Below are 22,441 nucleotides of genomic sequence, written 5' to 3'. Positions count from 1 at the left end.
ATTGTACGTAACTTGGCACCAGAAAGGAATTTAAAAAAAAAATCGCACGGATAAAATAACTTCAGGTAACAACACATTGTTTCTGTAAATTTCATGAAAATCCATCCAGTAGTCTTCGAGAAATCGCATGCACAAAATTAGATGGTCAGAAAAATAATAATAACTAGAGCAAAGCTCGTTGCAAAGCAACGAGTAGGTCTTTCGTCCGGTTTTGACCGGAAGTGCCGGAAGTGACGGAACAAAAGAAAGCAATGAGCTAAGTAGTCTCCAGTGACTTTATAATTTCATTTTTGCATCAAAACCTTCAAAATAAGCCATTTTTTGCAACTTTCGGATTGACCGGAAGTGACGACGACGGACGGAAAAATTACTTTTTATGCTCCTAGAGACATATGTAACCCAAAAACTTGTCAAGAACGGCAAAAAACGCGTTTTCCGACTACTTCCGGTTTGACCGGAAGTGACGACGCCGGACGTATTTTGACGACGCCAATAGATTAAGCTTGACATTTTGAACAACTTTGCTTCTTTGACGTATTACAAATTTTAAATACTTTTTGAGATATAAAGGAAAAACATTCAGCCCCTCTCGGCCCCTGAATTAAGGGGTCAGCCCTTTTTTCGAGGTATCATTTGAAAGATCTTGGAATTCTATACTTTTTTTGTTCTACATGTTTTAACACAATATTTCTAGGTAAAAAGTTATCGTAGAAAAGGTGTTTAAAAGTTTGAAATTCTTGATAGGACTATTTTTGGGCCATAGCGAGCGTCGGCGCTTCGTACTTCCGGTGGTTGTGATATACGAAATTCACTTCTCCAAAGGTTGCTCTAGCATCACTGAAAATTTCATGCTTCTGTGTTGAGTGGTTTTTCAGAAAACTTCCGGAGAAAGTGACCCTCTGAAAATCACTTAAACGCGGAAAACTCAAAACCGGAAGTGACGTCATCAAAAAAAATATATTTCTAGTTTTTTTTCATGCTCTATCAGTCCTGAAAGTTTCATGAAAATCGAGCGAGCCGTTTTCGAGAACTCGCGTGCACAAAATCGGTAAGAAAAAAAAACAATAATTAATAATAACTAGAAACGATCTCGTTGCGAGCAACGAGAGGTCTTCCGTCCGATTCTGGAAAAAAACTCGTAAAGTCGAGCTGAGAAATGATTAAAAATTTTGGTCACAAATTGAATCCAGGTCGCCAGCGTGAAAATCTAATCCGCTTTTTCCCCCTTTTATCCCCAACGCGCTAACCATTACGCTATTGGGAGTACTGCTCTAAATGTACTTGTGTATACTTTTGCTACAGTACACCTGTCTAAGAATTATAAAAGACGGGCCATTATTCATAATTTCGCGCCAAACGCCACGTTAAATCTTCGCGCCTTTAATTTTCTTTGGACTGATCTATTAAATAGGTGTGATAGCTTCAATAAAATTAAGAAAAAAGAACGTTCTCATAGCCTATATTTCGAGGTTTAGAAAATATATTTAACACATTGTACACATTCTATAGAAAAGTAACACAAAAGCAAAGAAATGACTATAATTTAATGTTTTTAATTTCCCGTCTCAGAAGTGAACTATGCCGATTAGTTACACCTTCATAAAAAGGTTGAAATGTTTCGCCGAAAAACATGCCTCGCTCTACGACAGTCAAGGAATCAGATACCATTTATGTTCAATAACTTGATTCAGATCTTTGAGAAAAGAATGTTAATATAAACTCCATTAGACGATCTTATTAAAATGGTTTTCTTATTTTTGTCTTTTCTATTCGTTTAATATCACACAAGTGTGCATGGGAAAAACAGTGGTTATACGTTTTATACTTACTATATACATGCATCGATATTGTTTCTTGAAAAACTATAACTTATAACTATGATTTAAGATCTGTTTTTCCGTCTTGCAAAACAAATGATGATATAGGTATCTCTCATTTGCACATTTAGTCTTTTCTTTTTCTACTTTGAGAACCAACCAAAACCAGTTACAGAAGACGTTTGAGAAGACCCTGGAATAAATCTTTAGTTTGACACAGAATTGTAACGTAATTACTACGTGATCTATTAACGCGCAAACCATTAAGCTATTGGGAGCACTACTCTAAATATACTTGTGTATACATTTGCAACAGTACACCTGTCTAAGAATTATAAAAGGCGGGCCACTATTGATAATTTCGCGCCAAACGCCACGAGTAAATATTCGCGCCTTTTCTTTGGACTGATCTATTAAATAGGTGTGATAGCTTCAATGAAATTAAATAAATAAAACATTCTTATCGCCTTCATTTTATTTCGACTTTAAGAAGGTATATTTAACACATTGTACACATTACATATCGTATCTAGCCCAGTTAAACTAAAGCAGTGAAACAGAAATTAAGTTTTAAGATTGACACGTAATTACAACGTACTACTACGTGAAAGTCCAAGTTGTTTTTTACATTTCATGTATCCTAAAGTCAGAATGGTTTAATTAAACGCTCAGCTGCCTCCATAAACCCCTACTCGCAAAATGGCGGAGTTGACAGAGGAAGACGCCATCTTGGACCCGCTTCAGATTTTCAAATATTAATATCTAGAGTTCAGATTAACCAATATTCAAACAACTTATATAGTAAGCATCAATAGAAGGGTCTCTATTAATATTCCAAAAATAAATAAAAAATATTGAAAAACAAAAAAGTTAGAAAATACGATTTTTTCAATTCGCTTCTCCTAACGACAGGAAGTACCGACGACTCACAAAAAGTCGCGTCCTGGATAGTACATATATAATCCCTGAAAGTTTCATGTTGATATCTTTTACCATTTTTGAGTTCAATCGTGGACAAAATGTCATTTTAATTTCAGAAAACTGTCCGTAACTTGGCACCGGAAGAGAGTTTCCAAATTTTCTCTCGGATATAATAAATTCATGTAACAACACATCTGTCCTGAAAATTTTATGTAATTTCATCCAGTAGTCTTCGAGAAATCGCGTGCACAAAATTAGAAAGTCAAAATAATAATAATAACAATAATAACTAGAGCAAAGCTCGTTGCAAAGCAACGAGTAGGTCTTCCGTCCTGTTTTGACCGGAAGTGACGTCAACAAATGAAAGCAAATGAGCTAAGTGGTCTCCATTGACTTTATAATTTTGATTTTGTATTTAAACCTTCAAAAATAAGCTATTTTTGGCTACTTTCGGTCACTTCCGGTTTGACCGGAAGTGATGTCAACGGACAGAAAATGAAGTTTTATGCTTCCAGTTACATATGTTACACAAAAATATGTCAAGAACGGCAAAAATATGCATATTCTGACGACTTCCGGTATGACGACCGGAAGTGACGTCGCCGGACGCATTTTGACGACTTCAACAGATTAAACTTGACATTTTGAACAACTTTGCTTTTTAGACGGATAACAAACTCTCAATACTTTTTGAGATATAAATGAAAAACTTTCAGCCCCTCTAGGCCCTTTATTTTAGGGGCCAGCCCTTTTTACGAGATATCATTTGAAAGATCATGTAATTCTACACTTCTTTTGTTCTATATGTTTTAACAAAACATTTGTATGTGAAAAGATATCGAAGAAAAGGTGTTAGAAATTTTAAAATTCTCGACATGCCCATTTTTGGACCATAGCGAAAAAAGCACTTCCGGTAAAAATGAAATGCGTATGTCACATCTACAGACATTGCTCTATCATTGCTCAAAAAACTCAAGTTTCTATCTTAAGCCGTTTTTGAGAAAACTCGCGGACAATCTGACCCCCTGAAAATCGCTAAATCGCAAAAATCTCAAAACCGGAAGTGACGTCATCAAAACAAAAAATTATATATCAGCTTTGTTTGATGCTTTATCAGTCCTGAAAGTTTCATGAAAATCGAGCGAGCCGTTTCTGAGAAATCGTGTACACAAAAAATCGGTAAGAAAAAAAACAATAAAAATAATAAAAATAGTGGAAAAGAAACCTAAGAATAACAAGAAGGTCTTCCGCTGAAGACGGAAGACCTTAATTACAAAATGTCGCCTAGGTTCACGTCAAAAAATGGCTTACGCAAAATAATTCCTGAATTTTCCTTTTTAACTCGAGCATTCCTGCATTGGATAGGGCTGATTTTTGTTATGAGATGATAAACCATGTGTAAACTTTCTTAGTTCAGCGGAATCATGGACATTTTCGGCGTTATGAATGTTTTGTTTACTGTAGCGGTGAGGGCATCGCGCAACTATTGGAGCGGATCCAAGGATTTATGAAGGAAATAAAGTTTGATTTCTTCTATATTATTTAATGACATTATTCATTTGCAAGTAATAGATATATACAAGAAAACAGGAAATGCTACTAAATGCAGCTGAGAATCTTTATTTTCTCAAGATAAAAAATAAAATTAAATTAGATAATTATAAATTCTACATACAAAACATAGGAAGAATGAATGTTGGCAAGTTATCAGATGACATCAGGGGAACTGATTTTTATGAATGAAACTTTTATAACGTTACTTGTACGTTGTAGATGTTATATCTGCGAACTCTACCTACCAGTCTGCGCGCTTCCGGGAATAAAAATTACCATTATTTTGTAGAAAGAATTAAGCCTTATCATTTTCTTTACTTTAAGAAGAGTGTCTTATGTAAATGTCAAGGTCAGTTTATGTAGAATGTAAAAATTAAAGCCGAATTGGCATTCATTTCAATATGTGAGAAAGGTGGGGGATAGGTCTTTTACAGTTCACAAAAAAGATATGGGGGGGATAAGATGAACACATATAATATATTCAATATACACACTTTATTTACTAAAATCTCGTCTCAATTGAACCAGGGAAGTTTTTCTACAGGTCCTTTCGCCATCGCGTCAAAGACTTTACCTGCACACTTGTGTATTGCAGAATGGGTTTTCCCCCCGCGAAGTCTATTTATGAGAAAATGAAATGAATATTTTTTAGTGTTTAAGGAAACGTTGAACCTACGTTTGCGAAAGTTCTCAGATATTCAAAGATATTTAATTCCTTCTTAATCAAATCAAGAAACTGTTGATACGTAAAATCATCAAAAAGGGGCTTTAACTTTCACCATGAACATCACAGAAAAAAGAAGAAAGAAAGACAAAGAAATGTTCAAAATCGACTTTTAATTCCCTTTTCTGTGACGACCGGAAGTATTGACGACGGAAAAAATGTTAATGGACAAATCTTCAAGTCCTGATCTATGATATCTGACACAGTTAACTTTCATATCTTAAGCTGTTCTGGAGAAATGGACCGGACAAAGGTCATTTCCATAATTTGGTCAATACGAAACTAGTAAGAATACTAGATGCGTTCTTGCTGCTAGAGCAACAAGCGGTCTTCCGACCGACTTTTCGTTAAGACAAAATATTTAGAATTTTTTTTTGTTTACGTTCATTTACAGCAGTCTCTCAACATATATCATGACTATTACAGGTAAACCTCAAAATATCTTTAAATATAGCTTTTAAAAATCTGCAAAATATTTTATACATGTTATAAAAGTGAGAAAAGGCATTTGCAATTGAAAAATGACAGAAACAAAGAAAAAAATTGGGAACGCCCACGGCGGGATTCGAACCCCCGACAGTGAGACAAAGTTTGGTTCGGTCATATCTTTTCAATATATGCACGCATCAAGACACGGAACACATATTTAGAATTCTCATTAGACACACTATAAACCCTGTAAATCCTAAAGAAAAATATCGAAAAACAAAAAAGTTGAAAAATGGGACTTTTTGAATTCACTTCCGTTTGCGACCGGAAGTGCCGACGACGAAAAATAAAGGTCGTTGTTCATATTAAAGTTCGATGTTCTATTACCTCAGTGAGTTTCACTTTCATATCTTAAGCCGTACTCGAGAAAACTGCTGGACAAAATGCCTTTTAAAAAAAACAAAAATCTCTAAAATCGCAAACGGAGGTGAACTTCAAAAAATGAAAAACACGTCTGGAGATATTCTCATGATGCATCATCCCTTCAAAAATCTTTTAATCCGTCCACGCACAGCTGAGATATCGCCCTAACTATGAAAAAAAGAAAAATAATAATAATAATAATAATAAAAAACAAGACGAATAACATCGCTAAGGTCTTCCGTTAAGACGGAAGACCTTAATAATAATAAGAAACAATAGAATCACTATAAGGTCTTCCGTGAAGACGGAAGACCTTCATAATAACTAGATACGATCTCGTTTTCAACAACGAGTGGGTCTTCCGTCCGATTCTTGATGAGATGAGATAAGATTTTGATGGAGATTTTCACTCTGAAATAATGATGAAGATTGTGAAGAAGAACGATTTTGCCATCATAATCTGTAAAAAGTCATTGAACATTAGAGACTTAAAAATTCGACTTTTGGCCCCTCATGGCCCCTAATATTAAGGATCAGCCCTTTTATCTTCAAATCATCTTAAAGCTCTCGGGATTTTGATTACTTTTTTGTTCAACAACTATTCAGAGATTCTCTTTCGTTTTAGAGTTATTTGCATAAGGAATATTTAGGGGCCAACCCTTCAACTCCCTAATGGGGACGTTAAGCGTAAAATAAAAGGTTCCATATTGTTCAGAACATTATTTTGAACATCTTTTGTTCAGTATTACTTATCAAAATATTTCTCACTTTCGAGATATAAAGCGTCAAAGATTTAGCATTCTGGCCCCTTGTGGCCCCTGATTATGTAGTATACGACATAAAAGTCATAATATATAGTTGAAGACAGTTGAGATAAACATCTTTGCTTCAGTAACGTATAACAAAATATTAACTGATAAAGAGTTATCGATTGAAGACTTTTGGCCCCCCTCAGCCCCTAATTTGAGTGTCTAGCCCCTTTTTCTTGATTTCATCTAAAAGCTCTTACGATTTTGAACACTTTTTGTTCAACAACTATTCAGGGATTCTCTTTCGTTTTAGAGATATTTGCATAAGAAATATTTAGGGGCCAACCCTTCAACTCCTAATGGGGACGTTTAGCGAAAAATAAAAGGTTTCATATTGTTCAGAACATTATTTTGAACATCTTTTGGTCAATATTACTTATCAAAATATTTCTCACTTTCGACAATAAAATCATAATATATAGGTTTAGATGGTTGAGATAAACATCTTTGCTTCAGTAACGTATAACAAAATACTAACTGATAAAGAGTTATCGATTGAAGACTTTTGGCCCCTCTCAGCCCCTAATTTGAGTTCCCAGCCCCTTTTTCTTGATTTCATCTAAAAGCTCTTATAATTTTGAACACTTTTCGTTCAAAAACTATTCAGAGATTCTCTTTTGTTTTAGAGTCATTTGCAAAAGAAATATTTAGGGGCCAACCCTTCAACTCCCTAATGGGGACGTTTAGCGAAAAATGAAAGGTTGCATATTGTTTAAAACATCATTTTGAACATCTTTTGTTCAATATTACTTATCAAAATATTTCTCACTTTCGAGTTATAAAGTGTTAAAGATTTAGCACTCTGGCCCCTTGTGGCCCCTAATTATATATCATACGACATAAAAATCATAATATATAGTTGTAAATTGTTGAGATCAACAATTTTGCTTCTGTAATATATAACAAAATATTGACTGTTAAAGAGTTATCGAAAAAAGTCTTTTAGCCCCTTTTAGCCCCTTTTAGCCCCTTTTAGCCCCTTATGTGATGAGTCAGCACTTTTTTCTTGATAACATATTAAAGATCTTGTCATTCTGCACAAATGTTGTTCAGTATGTTTTAACAAAATAATTATATTTTAAAAGATATCATTAAAAATGTCCCAAAAAATCACTCATGATTTGTGTCCTAAATTTTGACCCCTACCGAGTTTCCTAGGTATTTCCGGAAACTATCCAAACTCGTAGTAACATGGGGACATGTCCTCTATCATCACTGAAAATTTCAGCTCTGTAGCTCAAGCCGTTTTCGGGATCAATGACGGACAAGAAGGTCCGCTGAATTTTAATAAAAGGGCGATAACTCTAGACCGGAAGTGATTTTCAAAAAATCCTTCAGATGGTATAAACTTCAGATTATCCAGCAACAACCCTGAGAGTTTGAAGCAAATCCATCGAACCATCTCTGAGAAATCTTCTGCACAAAATTTGTGCAGAGAAAAAGAATAATAACTAAAAATCTCGTTGCGAGCAAAGAGGTCTTCCGATTCCGTTAAAAAAAAACGTAAAGTCGAGATGAAAAAGTAAAAAAAAATTATTGCACTCAAGGGGGATTGAATTCGCCAGCATGAAAATCGAACGCGCTAAATATTACGCTACTGGGACCTCTGCTCTAAATCTTTTTGTGTATACCTCTGTATAACAGTGCATTTGTTTTAGAATTATAAAAGGCTAGTCACTATTCATAATTTCTCGCAAACGCCACGAGTTAATCTTGGCACCTTTTCTTTGAAATGTTCTATTCAATACGTGTGATAGCTTCAATGAAATAAAAAACCGTTCATGTAGCCTAAAATTCGACGATTAGAAAGTATATTTAACACATTTTACAAATTCCATATAGTATGTAAGCAAAAAAATTTAGAACCAAAAAAATTGTAGAAGACGTTTAAGAAGAACGTAGTTTGACACAGAATTGCAACGTAACTATGACGTGAAAATCCAAGTATTCCTTTACATTTCATTTGTCCTTATGTAACTTTCGTTCTAGCAAACGTTTTTAAACCACTATTGCGAAATGTCGGAGTTGACAGAGACAGCCGCCATTTTGGACTCGCTTCAGATTTTTAATTGTTAATATCTAGAGTTTGGATTTATCAATATTCAAACAAATCATACAGTAAGCATTATAAGAAGGGTCTTTATTACCATTCCAAAAATAAATGAAAAATATTGAAAAACAAAAAAGTTAGAAAATACGGACTTTTTAATTTCGCTTCCGGCAGCAACCGGAAGTACCGACGACACACGAATAGGTGATTCGTCATATCTTAAAGTATCATCTTTCTTCTCTAACAAGTCTCCAGTTAATATCTTAAACCATTTTCGAAAGAAAACAAAATTGCATTTTAAAATCAGAAAAGTGTCAATAACTTGGAACCAAAGGTGAGTATTCCAAATTTTCCTATCCATGCCACAACTTCATATAATGACGCATAATTCCTGAAATTTTCAATGAAAAGCACTGAATAGTTTTCGAGAAATCGCGTGCACAAAATTTTGGGGAAAAAAAAAATAATAATAATAATAATAATAATAAGAAACAGTAGAATCACTAGAAGGTCTTCCGTGAAAACGGAAGACCTTAATAATAAGAAAATTGAAAAAGAAACATAAGAATAATAGAAGGGTCTTCCGCTGAAGACGGAAGACCCTAATAATAAAAATAGTGGAAAAGAAACCTAAGAATAACAGTAAGGTCTTCCGCTGAAAAAGGAAGACCTTAACTAGAAACGATCTCGTTGCCAGAAACGAGAGGTCTTCCGTCCGATTCTGAAATAAAAAAAAAATCTAGCAAAAAAAGTGATAATAAGGGATCGAACCCGGGTCGCCCGCCTGAAAATCAAACGCGCTAACCATTACGCCATTGGGAACAACTGCTTCAAATTTTTAAATTCAAATATCTCGAGACTGGCTATTTCGATTCAAGAACAAATTACATATTAATATTCTTGAAAGAGTCTCTAATATCCATACCAATATCAAAGAAAAATATTGAGAAACAGAAAAAGTTGAAAAATTGGACTTTTTAAATTGGCTTCCGGTAGCGACCGGAAGTTCTGACGAATAGAAACGTGTGGATAGTATTGATCACCATCCGATTCCGGAAAGAAAACGTAAAATCGAGCTGAAAAAGTAAACAAAAATTCGAGGATTAGAAAGTATATTTAACATATTTTACAAATTCCATATCGTATGTAAGCAAGTAAGACGGAAGACCTTAATAATGATAATGATAAGGAACATTAGAATAACTATAAGGTCTTCCGTGAAGACGGAAGACCTTAATAATAAGAAATAGTAGAATAGCTATAAGGTCTTCCGTGAAGACGGAAGACCTTAATTATTTGAAGCATTTCATAAAGTTATATTGCAGTATATCATAGATTTCCAATCTACCTGATAAATCAAAATTTCCTTAAACTGAGTTAAAACATAATAAGGTCTAACTATCACTGAATCAATTACCAGAGGGTTTTTTGTCTGTTAATTAAATCTAGTAAAACAAAAAAGAAATATGCTTCTCTGCTAATTTCAAGACATTATCCCTTGGCTAGATCTGTACTAAATGACAGATAAATTAGGGAAAACCGCGCGCATTTGATGAAATAATTTATTGTTTGTCATTGAAATAAAGATTAAAACCAATACCGGTGGGAGTTTTGTCAATGAAACGGTCCTAGATCTCTAATTAATCGTTCATAGAATATTTTTTTCCGCATGTCGCTCTTTTTGTAAAGGAAAGCCTTAGATTTCCTTTGATTCGATCTAGTATTACTGGATAACCTCTTTAGCAATATATATTGTTAACTGAACGTGGGATTTCACCTTCTGTGTTAGACTCTCTCTCTCTCTCTCTCTCTCTCTCTCCTCTTTTCTCTTTTTCTCCATTTATTCATTTTTGGATTGTTCGTACAAGAAAAAAAAATAAAAAAAGTTAACATGAATTACTTCCGTGTCCAACAGCTGAAGCTGATTACCTGAAGTACAAATTATACCTATGATATTTGATATAACAGAAGATAATGATAATATACCAAACAGGATTTAATTAACTCACACCGCCATACAAAGTTAATGTCCGCTCTCATAATTACAACTCTAGATGAAGAAGGAAATATCGTAGATCTATCGTCCATTGTTAGCATGCCTTGCATTGGTTTAAAAGTACATCGAAGAATTATTCATTTTTCCCAGCCTAAAAACTGCGTTTCTACTTTTCAAAGAGGAACAATCATACCTTTTCTTAGCGCAGGGCATTATCCATTCGTTTTTTTTATATTTAAATCAAGATTTATCCTGGCAAATTTTATACAATTTAATTGCACATTTGAGTAGATTCCATCTCTATGACCGTTATAAAATAATTATCAGGTCGTAATAAAAATAAAAATTGATATATACTCACAGTCAATAGAAACGTAACACCCTAATTTTAGGGTGAAAATTATATACGGGTTATAACTATGTACCAAAAAAGTTAGGACATCTTTTACTTTGCCAAATCAGTTATTTAACGGTTGAGTGAATTTCTTTCCATTACCGGAAGTTGCTTTTTAGCCCTCTTAACAGAAATCAAAATTTTGCATTTTTAAGAAAATTTTTAACAATATTTTGGGTTTTTAAGGTTTTGTAGCTGTTAATCATAAGTATTGTACTAAAATGCCGGGGAAAAATCCTTCTTTCTTTACCGGATGTGATGCCTTTATTTCCTCAAAATAGCTGATTTTCATTGCTCAAGCTGGAAATTCTCAAAATAAGGAAAAAAGAGCTGCAGATGCAAATGTACACTATATAACAACTCATCAGGCTCACGTGTTTCAATAGAATAAATGACAGTTTCTTGACCGGAAATCCAAGAGTTGCTACATTACGCCAAATTAGAGAAAACTCGACCGCAGTATCTGAAAAACATGCATTTAAAAATGCCCAAGAATATTAATTTCGCCCAGATTAAGACATTAACAAACCTAATGCATTGTAGAAATCGGGCTGCATTTGTTGTATATGGCGGACTAGCATGTTTTAATTAAATGGTCGGAAGGGGCATGTTTTAAGAACTACCGGGTATTTGTTTTTTTCTAAGGTCTAAAAATAACATTTAATGTTTAAATGAAGAATTAAGTTTTTGTAAATTTACTTTTTACCTAGATATATTCATTTTTAATGTTATCATTAAACTTCAGAAGGTAACACATAACTCTTAAAACATCCCCCTTCTTGCTATCAGTCATTTTGAGGAAATATAGGCATCACATTTGGTAAAGAAAGAAGGATTTTTTCCCGGGATTTTAGTACAATACTTATGATTAACAGCTTCAAAACCTTGAAAACCCAAAATATTGTAAAACATTTTATTAAAAATGCAAAATTTTGAATTCTGTTAAGAGGGCTAAAAAGCAACTTCCGGTAATGGAAAGAAATTCATTCAACCGTTAAATAACTGATTTGGCAAAGTAAAAGATGTCCTAACTTTTTTGGTACATAGTTATAACCCGTATATAATTTTCACCCTAAAATTAGGGTGTTGCGTTTCTATTGACTGTGAGTATATTATTGAATGTAAAGTTCAGAATAAAAACCATATTTAAATGTTTGAAATCAGTTAAAATACTAAATTAACAGATACTCAATAAACTGTACAAGCTCGTCTCTACTTATTTAGTGAAAAGAAGTGCCTTTTATCAAAAGAAAAAAAAATGTTTATCACGTTCAAGTTAATATATAGTATTCAAATCAGAAGCAGATAGAAAAACTGTGCTTAATCAATTGTTCGTGAGTATATAAAGCAATTATTTATGTTAAATGTTATTCTATGACTTCCAAAAATCAAGATAATACATTTGAAAAGAATTAAATTTCTTTAGAATAGCATTTTAAATATTTAAACAGCGAATAGTTGTTACCAAAAAAAGTCATTCTTGTCAAAAATTAAAGATGACTCACCTATTAGCAACATTTTTTCTATACTCCTGTCTCACGATCTGTTATTGTATTACTACCACTAAAAAGTATTCTGTGACAGCTTTTATAATGCGACAACATAGAAATACAGCCTTTGCTTTGGTCTTCCTGCAGTACAAGGAAAACGTTCACCAGTACACCCACTTAAAAAGGTGAGGAAGACGAGCAATTAAATCTTTATTTTTAAATTTTGGAAGACTTAAAATTTTTTTTTGATCCTTAATAAGATAAATGATAAGATTCTTCGTTTATATCTTATGTGTGAAAGAAAAACAAATACATTATCGCCTTATTTAATTCTCATCTAATCTCTATCTGTATGTTTCACATTTTCAATTTGTGTTTAAGACGTAATGAAGAAGATTTATCGTAATTGGACTTTTTCAAAATTATAATGAAATTTGTTAAAGTACATTGAATATTTATATTAAAAAAAAAAAAAAAAAAAAAAAAACAAACAAACAAACAAACAAACAAACAAACAAAAAAACTATTAATCTTTGAACGTCGCGAAAATCAGCTAAAGAAAGCTCTTTAATTAACGAACTCATATTTATCCCAGTTTGGTACGTAATTTTTCTCTGCTTAGAGAACATATACAGTGTATGAGATATTTCTATGAATAAAAAAAACATGAAGGCTTTTGTAATTTTGTTTACTTAATATCTTTTCACGAATAAATAATGTTTCCCAATTGTTATAATCAAAAACTTTTAAATCATAAAATTAACTCCTTTTAATGAAAACGGGTTGAATTTAATGCAGCGTCATGCTCAAATTTATTTTTCAAAAATACAAATTTGTGAAGAGGGGTGGCTAATTCAATTATGATAGTACAAAAATAAGTATCAAATCTAAGTGATTTTCTGATTTGTTTGAAACACGAATAATTCAACAAAAAGAAAATTCCAAAGACATTTTATTACCTTGCAAACATGGAGACTGAGTGATTTTATATTCAAGCATTATTTAATGTGCTGGATACTAATTTTACTTATTGCTGAGGGTCCTGTTAGATAGACACATTCAACATGTCACGGGTTAAAAATTCATTATACTCAGTACAGGAACTTTGATTCAATTCCATGGTGAAACATAAACACAATATACGAAAGGTAAATGTTACAATGAAATAGAACTAGTGAATTGATGACAAATTTTTTTCCGTTATTTCCAGATTATGACAAGGAGCACACGGCGGGTATGACCAGTCAGCAGGGGATGCTCACTCCTCCATGGCACCTGATCCGACCTCTGATGTTTTGGAGGTCTGTGTTTTTTATGCTTCTATTTTGTATTGTTTTATGGACTCTTGATCTGGAATACTGTTCGTTATCTCCATATGTTTCAGTATACAATGAGGGGAAGTAATCCATGGCTTATGGTCCTATGTACGATTCCAATTATTTTCGATAATACGTCAGATTACGTAAACTTAAGGTTATAGGCCATAACTGACCATTCCGTGAGAAGAAAGAACTGTTTGGGAGCCATTAGGCCCGACAATAACAATTTAAGGCATGAAATTACAATATTATTTTGACGTGATTGTGAATGTTGAAAGCATGTTTCCTCCCCTTGGAGAAAGCATATTTTTGATGCAAAACAATTCAGATATGAAGAGCAATGCAATATTATTCTCAAGCAATATTTTGAATTTTGAGCCCATGATTAATTGTCAAGAAAATGAAGTTTTTTCCTAAAATATTTCTCAATTTTAGTCAAGGCATTTCAATGATGCAGAAAAACAAAGGGAATGTGGAAAGATTTCAGTTATTAAATCAACAACATTTAGATGATTAATAACTTAGCCTAGTTGCATGCTTTTTAATTGAGCATACTGTGTATTTCATGCAACAGGCTATTGTGTGTATTTTATTTGTTTATTGTCATTTATATTCAATAAATGACCTGTTTTATCTTTATGGAGGAGTTGTTCTATTTCTAATTATAAGTGGTAGGCAGACAGACATAAAGGGACTTATCTGAGCAAAAATGTAAACGAGCAGTTATTATGTTCTTTTATTGACAGAGAGAATGCTACCAACATCCAACGTTCATGTGTTTAGGCTAAAAGGACGTCTAGGTGTTGAGTGATAACGAAATCAACTAAATTATAGGCTTTTTTGTCGGCAAAGTCAGAAACGAATCGGGAGAGGAGTAGACATGAATATTGACCAAACACCTTTGCCTTCTTGTAGTGTTAAAACAGAGATGGATGTGCTCCTGCAGAAAAAAAGGAGCCAAATTATGCAAAGTAGTAGTGATAAATAAAAATGTTCAAAATTTGACTTTTGTGGGGGCTAAGATTTGTAATATACCACATATAGTTCTTTGCGTATTTCTTTCTTACTTCTTTCATAATTAATTTTTTAGCGGATATTATATAATTTAGTTGGAGAATCACATTTATCATTTGAAGCTTTTTACATCGTCATCTGCGTTCAATGCACTTTGCTACAAACATCTCTCTTGAATTTAACGAGTTTTATAGACAATTAAACTGCAGAAAAATAGTTTGTTTTAAAAATGTTATCCCCTACAGCAGTTAATGCACTTTTCATCTATTTAAAACGCTATCTTTTTTTTTTTTTTTTTTTACTAAATCACGTTTTCAGGAAAAGTAACAGGTTTGTGAAATGCAATATTCACCAAAGGAAACATGGGTGTAAGAAGAAGAGTGTAAAACAGTACAAAAATTGAAAGCTTTTTCAGGTCCTTATTTGATTAGTCATATTTTTGATTAGCATTGGAATCAAAGTTCAACTCTTCTTCTATTTACTATTTTTGAGCTTTAATGACATTTTTTTGCGAACTGCATTATATCTCAAAAATAAGTACCGAAATCGTATTTAAGTAGCAGACGTTCTCTGTAGACGTAAGTGATAATACAAAGTAAATCAATCATGATATGAAAAGATTTTTCCCTAAAGTACTTTAAAATATTAATTTTCGAATAATGCGTGGTGTCCAGATAAGTTTTTAATTCACCATTAACAGATATAAGTTCATATTGATTTTCTTCTCTCTCTCGTTTAAATTTAAAAGCATAAATAAATGATTCTGTATGCTTATATATTTATTTTTAATTTTTTGTTATATTTCTTTTTTGGTTTATAAACCAAACAAAGCTTAAAAAATAAAATTGAAACTCGTATTTTTATTTTTTTTATGCGGATAAAGAACCTTGAGAATTAAAGATATATGTAATTATAGTTTAAAATTTAAGAATATACCTATATGTATTTACAATTCCAAACTATTTACTTTGTCTTCTACGTTTACACTTTGCATAGAATAATTAGAAACACAAAAATAGGGCATTTTATATAATAAAAAAATATGATGCTACCTTCATCAATGGAAGAAATTAATTAAAGGATTATGATTATGATTAATGTTTGTTCCATAAGAATTATTTCAATAATCATTCCTAGTTTTGAATTTTTTTTAAATTACATAGGTTAAAAAAAGATATTCGCACATTATTCTTTAAAGGGCAAAATGATTGAAGTTTTACTAATTTCAGCAACCATTAATACTTTTCAAAAGATTTTTACTCAGTTTTTATGTCAAAATGTTCGTAGAAAAAGAGATATAAAAACGTAAATCTGACTTCCTTACATTTCACTCTGAAGGGTTCTACGCAAGTGTTTTTACTTTAAATACCTATAGGTATTTTTATTTTGTGATTATCTAAACAAGAATAAAAATTTTGTCATTTTCTCTAAGTTTTCAGTTCAATGAATTTGAAAATGATTTTGCGAGGATTGGCGTCTTCAATATTAAAAAAAGAAGACAAGATTTTTTGAAAATTCTGTTCATGATAATCATGAAAGAAATATTTATATATTTAATTTTCTTGCATTTACTTCAGGTGAATAACATTATATATTGTTTCTCTTACTTTTTTATTTTAATCAGTATTGGCATTTGTATTAGTATTAATCCAAAAGTAATGTCACAACAATCTTTTTTAAATGTCAAATGTTCTCAACAAAAATTACCGAACAAATTCTGCTTTTTCTGTTAATTTTTGCCTTAAATTTCATTGGATTAAATGAAAAATTCTTTTTGAACTATTTAATAAACAAAACCTTAGGCTTGGTATAACATTGTTTGGAAAGAGATTATCGACATCGTTTCAAAGTTATATTTCTGCTCTAATTTTTCAATTCATCATATTTTTAATCTCTTACATGTTTGTTTCAAAAATCTTGACTTATTTGTGCTATAAACGGTTTTTCTTTGAGTTGCAGTATAGCATTGAAATGAATTTGTCCATTTTTTATTTCATTTTTTTTTGTAATCTTATACATCAGATGTTGCATCAAACACGAGAAACATTATTACGTCTTTGGAATATACTTGTGGTGCGACTATAGACAAGGCCCAGCATTGTTTTTATGAAATACTTTATACAGCATTGCATATACATGTTCTTGATTAAACTGAAGAACATAGATGGATTAATATTTAAAGCTTTGATAAAAATATTTAATTGTTAAAGATAAGGCCAACTTTAGAAAAATGTTTGCAAGCCCTCTCTCGACTCAGTCTGAAAATATTGGGTCGGTAGTTAGATGAGCATTTTTTCTCTCAAAAAATTTCAATTTTAATGCTAATTTTTGGAAGTAAATTTTCCAGAGAACTTATAAAGAATAATTGCTAATGGCGGTTAAAAAAGGTATTGAATCGAGTCAGGCTATTTTTAGCCAGAGAGGCAACCAAACAGTTTTTGAAGGACGGTCTAATATAGTAGTTGTGACACTACTTTTGGATAAAGTTTCGTAATTTTGCGTTGAGTTATTGAGCATTTGTTCGTGCTTTTGAATTGAATTCCAAATTAGTTTTCTTTTTGTAAAATATTGTACCGTAGACTTTTCTGTTACATAAATATAAATAAAGAATAAATGAGATAGTTTGATAATAGTTCAATAAAAAGGGTACCTGGGATTCAGTTTTAGCTCAAAATTTATTTTCTTCAAAATGTTTTTGCGTTGAACTTAGAATTTTTTCTTAATTTTTAAATTTAAACAAAATAATTTAGAAAGTACACGAGTATTCTGCTATTTAACGCTTGATATTTCATCTTTCATTTCACGTTTTTCTGCTCATAGATCATGACCACAACAACATGTTTTTATTTTCTTAACATAATCAGAAAATTCAATTTTATATTGAATAATATCCATGAAATAAAATTTTGACAAAAAAACTTACCTATAATCCGTCTCATAATGCTAACACAATCCTGAGTCCTTGAAGGTACAACAACAACGGCCTTTATTTCTTCTCTCAGAAAATGAATGTTAATAAAGACACGTATAATGGCACGGGGGTGTTTAATGTCAACTGATACGTAACTCTGTAATTGTATTAGAAGTTTGTAGCAGCTATTTATTCTTTAACTTTTTAGTAAACTAAAGAAGGAAAGAAATATTCATAAATTCTTACATAGGAAAATAATTATGAAGTTACAAATTGATGATTTCAATTTCCTTTCAATATTTCGTTTTATTCGCTTGATTATAGTATTCCAATTAAAAAGTAATTTTTATGACCAGATTGCTTTTTTCTAAGACATTTTGCATTTAAAAAATATCATGGTGCTGTTTCAATTGCCAAAACGCTAAAATTCTTAAAATTTGCAACACAATATCGGGAAAAAAAAGTGAATTCCCAAAATTATTCCATGCTTATCACTTTTGTCACTACGATGGATACAAAACATATACCGTGCATTTGCAAATGTATATATCTTATTTTTCTACTTTAAATGCGAATAAAAACACTTGAATCTTTGCGCACTAAGAAATAATGACAGTTAAAATAATTCTTTATGTTACTTTGCAATATTGAAAAATATCTTGTTCTCGCGAACTAATGAATGAGAAAAAATGTTTTTTTTTTGTAGCTTCAAAATTAAAGTGCAAACTGTTATTTAAAAAAATGATTTCTGAAAGATAAAGAAGTGTGGCAAATCATTAAACAAATAATGTAAATGAAGTATATGGAGATATTCAAGCGCAGAATTCCATTAAAAAAGTTAAAGTAAGAGCAGCGTAAACACGGACATCTGAAACATCGGAGGTGGAATTAGATGCCATGCAGGAGTGATAATCCACTGCTTAAAGGTCACACCCTTTGCTTCTTGTAAAAATAAAGAAATAACAGAAAAATCCTTCAAAAACACAGTGTGTAAATAATGGCTTCACAATTGGTCTGAAAAAGTCAGTCAGCATTTGAATAAATAATAGATTGTACTTGCTGGTCATTATATCGACCAAAGATCTAACGAAATGATGACTTTAAACGAGACTGATTTTATTTTTGTTTCACCAACTTGTTTTCATATGTAGAGCATGCTTTTATGTATTGAATCTACAAAGGGATCCTAACCCCGTATATGCAGGCAATGAAGGTATATTGCTGCATGAGTAAGGGAAATTGACGATTTAAAAGTAAAAGTCATCACGTTAATCAAAAAGCTTTTTTGTTAGATTACCATTAAAGTATTTTTCTTGTAAAATATCCAACTTTGAAACAGATGTGTCAGACTCTGTAATATCTTTTATTTCAGACTCACCAGATTAGATATTGCTTCGCAAATATAACGTGTATGTCAATGTTACGCGTACACGTTGTTGCGTCACTTCTAACTAAACCTTTCTAATATCGTGAACAGCTGATTTTTACACATTAATACTGTAAATGAATCTGTGAGTAACAATCGTCGCCGGCTTATAACACTATATTTTGCTTAATCATTGCTTTATGTCGAAGTTCAATCTCATCAAAACATGATCAACGACTCTTTTCAATGTGACTGACTTTTGACACCCTGAGTACAAATCTAAAGAAGAAGGTATGGTTTAAGCTTTATTGTGCCCTAAAAAATTCATGTTTTCAAAAAGTTTTAACTGGCCGATGTTAGTTGATATTCAATGAAAATTCACATATCTCAAAATCTTTGTGGGCGACGCCTGTGGACAATATTATCTGAAAGGAAATTCCATCGAAATTTGGTGTCTTCTGCAACTTTTGTTTAGAAAGTACGGGAAAATGCACATGCTTATAACGTCACAATTAGCATTTAGAAACGCATGTGAGAAAAAAGTATTTGTATAATTTTTCTGCATTGGCTTTCAATGATTCAGATAGCATTTTTCATTTTTTTTTTTTTACATCAGTTTCATTTTAAGAAAATAACAGGGCAAGATTTGTTTGGAAACTGTACCTCGTTCCTCACAGAGCGTTTCTTCACCCACTGAATCTGTTCAAGCTTTTAAAAACAAATATCATGAATGCTTCCATTCAAAAATAAAATTTGAGATTTATTCTTATTTTATATGTTAAAAGATGATGTATCGCAAATGTATTAATATTCATTGATGTACTTCAAGCTGTTTTTATTTTATGGTGCTAGTCTATGAACTTTTTGCTAACCTCTTGTATACACTTGATTAAGAAAATTCGTAAAAGAAAACAATAATTAATTGTAATACATCAATTCTATGAAACTTCACTGACATACTGATAGAAATAGTGGTTGTTCAAATAAAGAGCACTTTTGAAATTTTGAAATGCTATAAAGAAAATTTGATACATTGACTAACTATAGGTAACTACAGTAAATAATATTCAATTTTAGTTAACTAGTAATAGTTATAGTTTTACTTATACTTTTTATTCTTTATACTTCTTATTTCTGCAACACTTGCCAAATTGTGACCATTCAGCAAATATATTTCGAACATTAAAAAACAATCTAACCAAAAATAATTACTGTATAGGGGATTAATTTCACGGGTTGTAATTTTCACGTTTTTCTCTTCTCTGACACGGTCACGGTTTCTTGAATTCGCGGAATTGGTATATAATAAAAGTTTCCTCCCTTATCTATACCTATTGAAAACTTATTCACTGTTTCTTGAATTCACGGATTCATACCGTGAATATAGCGAATATTAACACCGCGAGTTATTTTCCCCCTATACAGTATTCTATAAAATCTTAGTGTTCGTTAATGGCCCTAATTGTTTATATCTACCAGGTATTTTCTTTTCATTTAAATGTATATATACGATAACCATACCATTCTGTCTGAATTTAAGTTTAACTTTAAGAATGAAACACATATCGTTTATTTAAAAAATTACAGTTTTAATGGCAGACATGATAATTTGGGAAGTGCAGAATTGTCAAATAATTTACATGTATTATTTGAAACTTGCAATATTATACCTTTATTGACTGAGTTCGAGGGCAACATGCATTTTGCCCGAGAACATAGTCAATAAATGTTTTGTTATACTTTTCATTTTACTGTCTTCCGTGATGTAACCTCAGGTCAATTACTTTTGAATACAAACGAATGAAAATGAGATTAAGCTCCGCCCATGCATCCTGTGAGGTAAGCGATCCAACATCTCATTGTCCGGTCCAACATCTCATTCAGCGGTCAAACATCGATTTTTTTATACCCGCTCAGCAAAACATTAGAAATGTCAGGATTTTTTTTTGTATAGATTTGTAAAATATCAAATTTTTAAAGGTATATCAATTTTCTCTGTCAAAATGAGACCTATTTTGGTCCCGTGATTTGTTCGAATAAAGAAATAAAGAAGAAACTTTATTCAAATGTAAGAAGAGATAGTATCTTGCTAAAGGGTAGCAAAACATGTACAAGTACAGTAGGCTCGAGGATTTTTTTTCTATTTCGATATTTAATTTAGGTACGTAATGACGTTTTATAGCAAAAATATCAAATTTTGATAGCAGTATATATATGTAGCATTTCGAACGAAAATTAAAAAAAAAAACCACTTATCTGAAAATTATTGAAACTACGAATCTCGGGGACTCGTTTGATAGGCATATCTTTGCAATTTCACAAATCAAAACTTTATCCTTAATACTGAAGAAAAATACAAATGTTGTTGTGTATTAATAAAATATATTTAAACTATTTTTTACACACTTGACGAAACGAATAAATTAAGAATGACAGAGCTGGTTCCCCGTTCACAGCTTACGTTTCATGGGTGTTTTTAATTTCCTAATCTCTGCTAACATAACTTAACACGGACAAACAAAACCTATGGAGTTGGTTTTGCTTTCTCACATTTCCGGTCTAAATTTTCTGGATTACAGTTTAATATTTTTCATTAATACACATTAACATTAGTTTTCTACTTTTCTTAAGTATAAATAATCTTCAAATCTCTGTTCAAGTGCAACTTTCAAGTCCCTTTTCAAATATTAAAAATTCACATCTGCCTTTCAAACTCAAACTTAACGGATGTGTCCGAGGAATACCATCTAAAATAATCTATTTTCCGGAGACACCACAACCCACGCAGTCATATATCAATGGGAAATAAAGGGATATTTCTGGATTAAAGGAACACTGTCAAAGAGTATTAAGTCTTAGAATTGTTTAACAGATTCTGTCTGTTATTTTTTTTTTTGTATAACTTCGGGCAGAATATTCATGGTTGGTACAAACAAATGTATTTGTGTACAATATATCTGTCTGGTTAAAACCTCTCGAAATATAAACTAGATAAAATGTCTAACGCACCACTTGTTAATCCTTACTTTTGAATTGAACATTTGCCGGATCGGTAATAATGTATAAAACATGCCATTATTTCCAAAACAGTGGGATTGAAAAATGTCTTGGTATCATGAAAAGACCCTTGAATGACATTATTGTCTGAAAATTAATTTCGAATTCTGCACTGCGCACCATTTTGCCCAGATATGAAATTCTTGATCACTTAAGGTGGTCTGTGA

The 22,441-nt window shown here is 31.8% G+C and overlaps 1 protein-coding gene across 2 annotated transcripts in view; it reads right to left on the bottom strand.

Moving 5' to 3' along the window:
* LOC134283480 (venom allergen 5-like) overlaps positions 1 to 17,906 on the bottom strand; it is a 41,908-nt gene extending 24,002 nt beyond the window's left edge. Inside the window, exon 1 of one of the 2 annotated variants that reach the window (XM_062765930.1) lies at positions 17,864 to 17,906. In XM_062765930.1, coding sequence (XP_062621914.1) covers positions 17,864 to 17,879 — 16 coding nt within the window. In that variant the 5' untranslated portion in view covers positions 17,880 to 17,906. Of the gene's footprint in view, positions 1 to 12,622; positions 12,734 to 17,863 lie in introns of those variants that run through there. The other variant, XM_062765931.1, reaches the window with a different exon arrangement.
* Between the last annotated feature and the right edge of the window lie 4,535 nt (positions 17,907 to 22,441).

This window comes from Saccostrea cucullata, unplaced genomic scaffold (assembly GCF_032062105.1).
Source record: "Saccostrea cucullata isolate Sc308-1 unplaced genomic scaffold, CSIRO_AGI_Scuc_v1 ctg425, whole genome shotgun sequence".
Classification (NCBI taxonomy): domain Eukaryota; kingdom Metazoa; phylum Mollusca; class Bivalvia; order Ostreida; family Ostreidae; genus Saccostrea; species Saccostrea cuccullata.
Note: the sequence above shows the minus strand (reverse complement) of the source record. Positions and strands in the feature narration are given on the sequence as shown.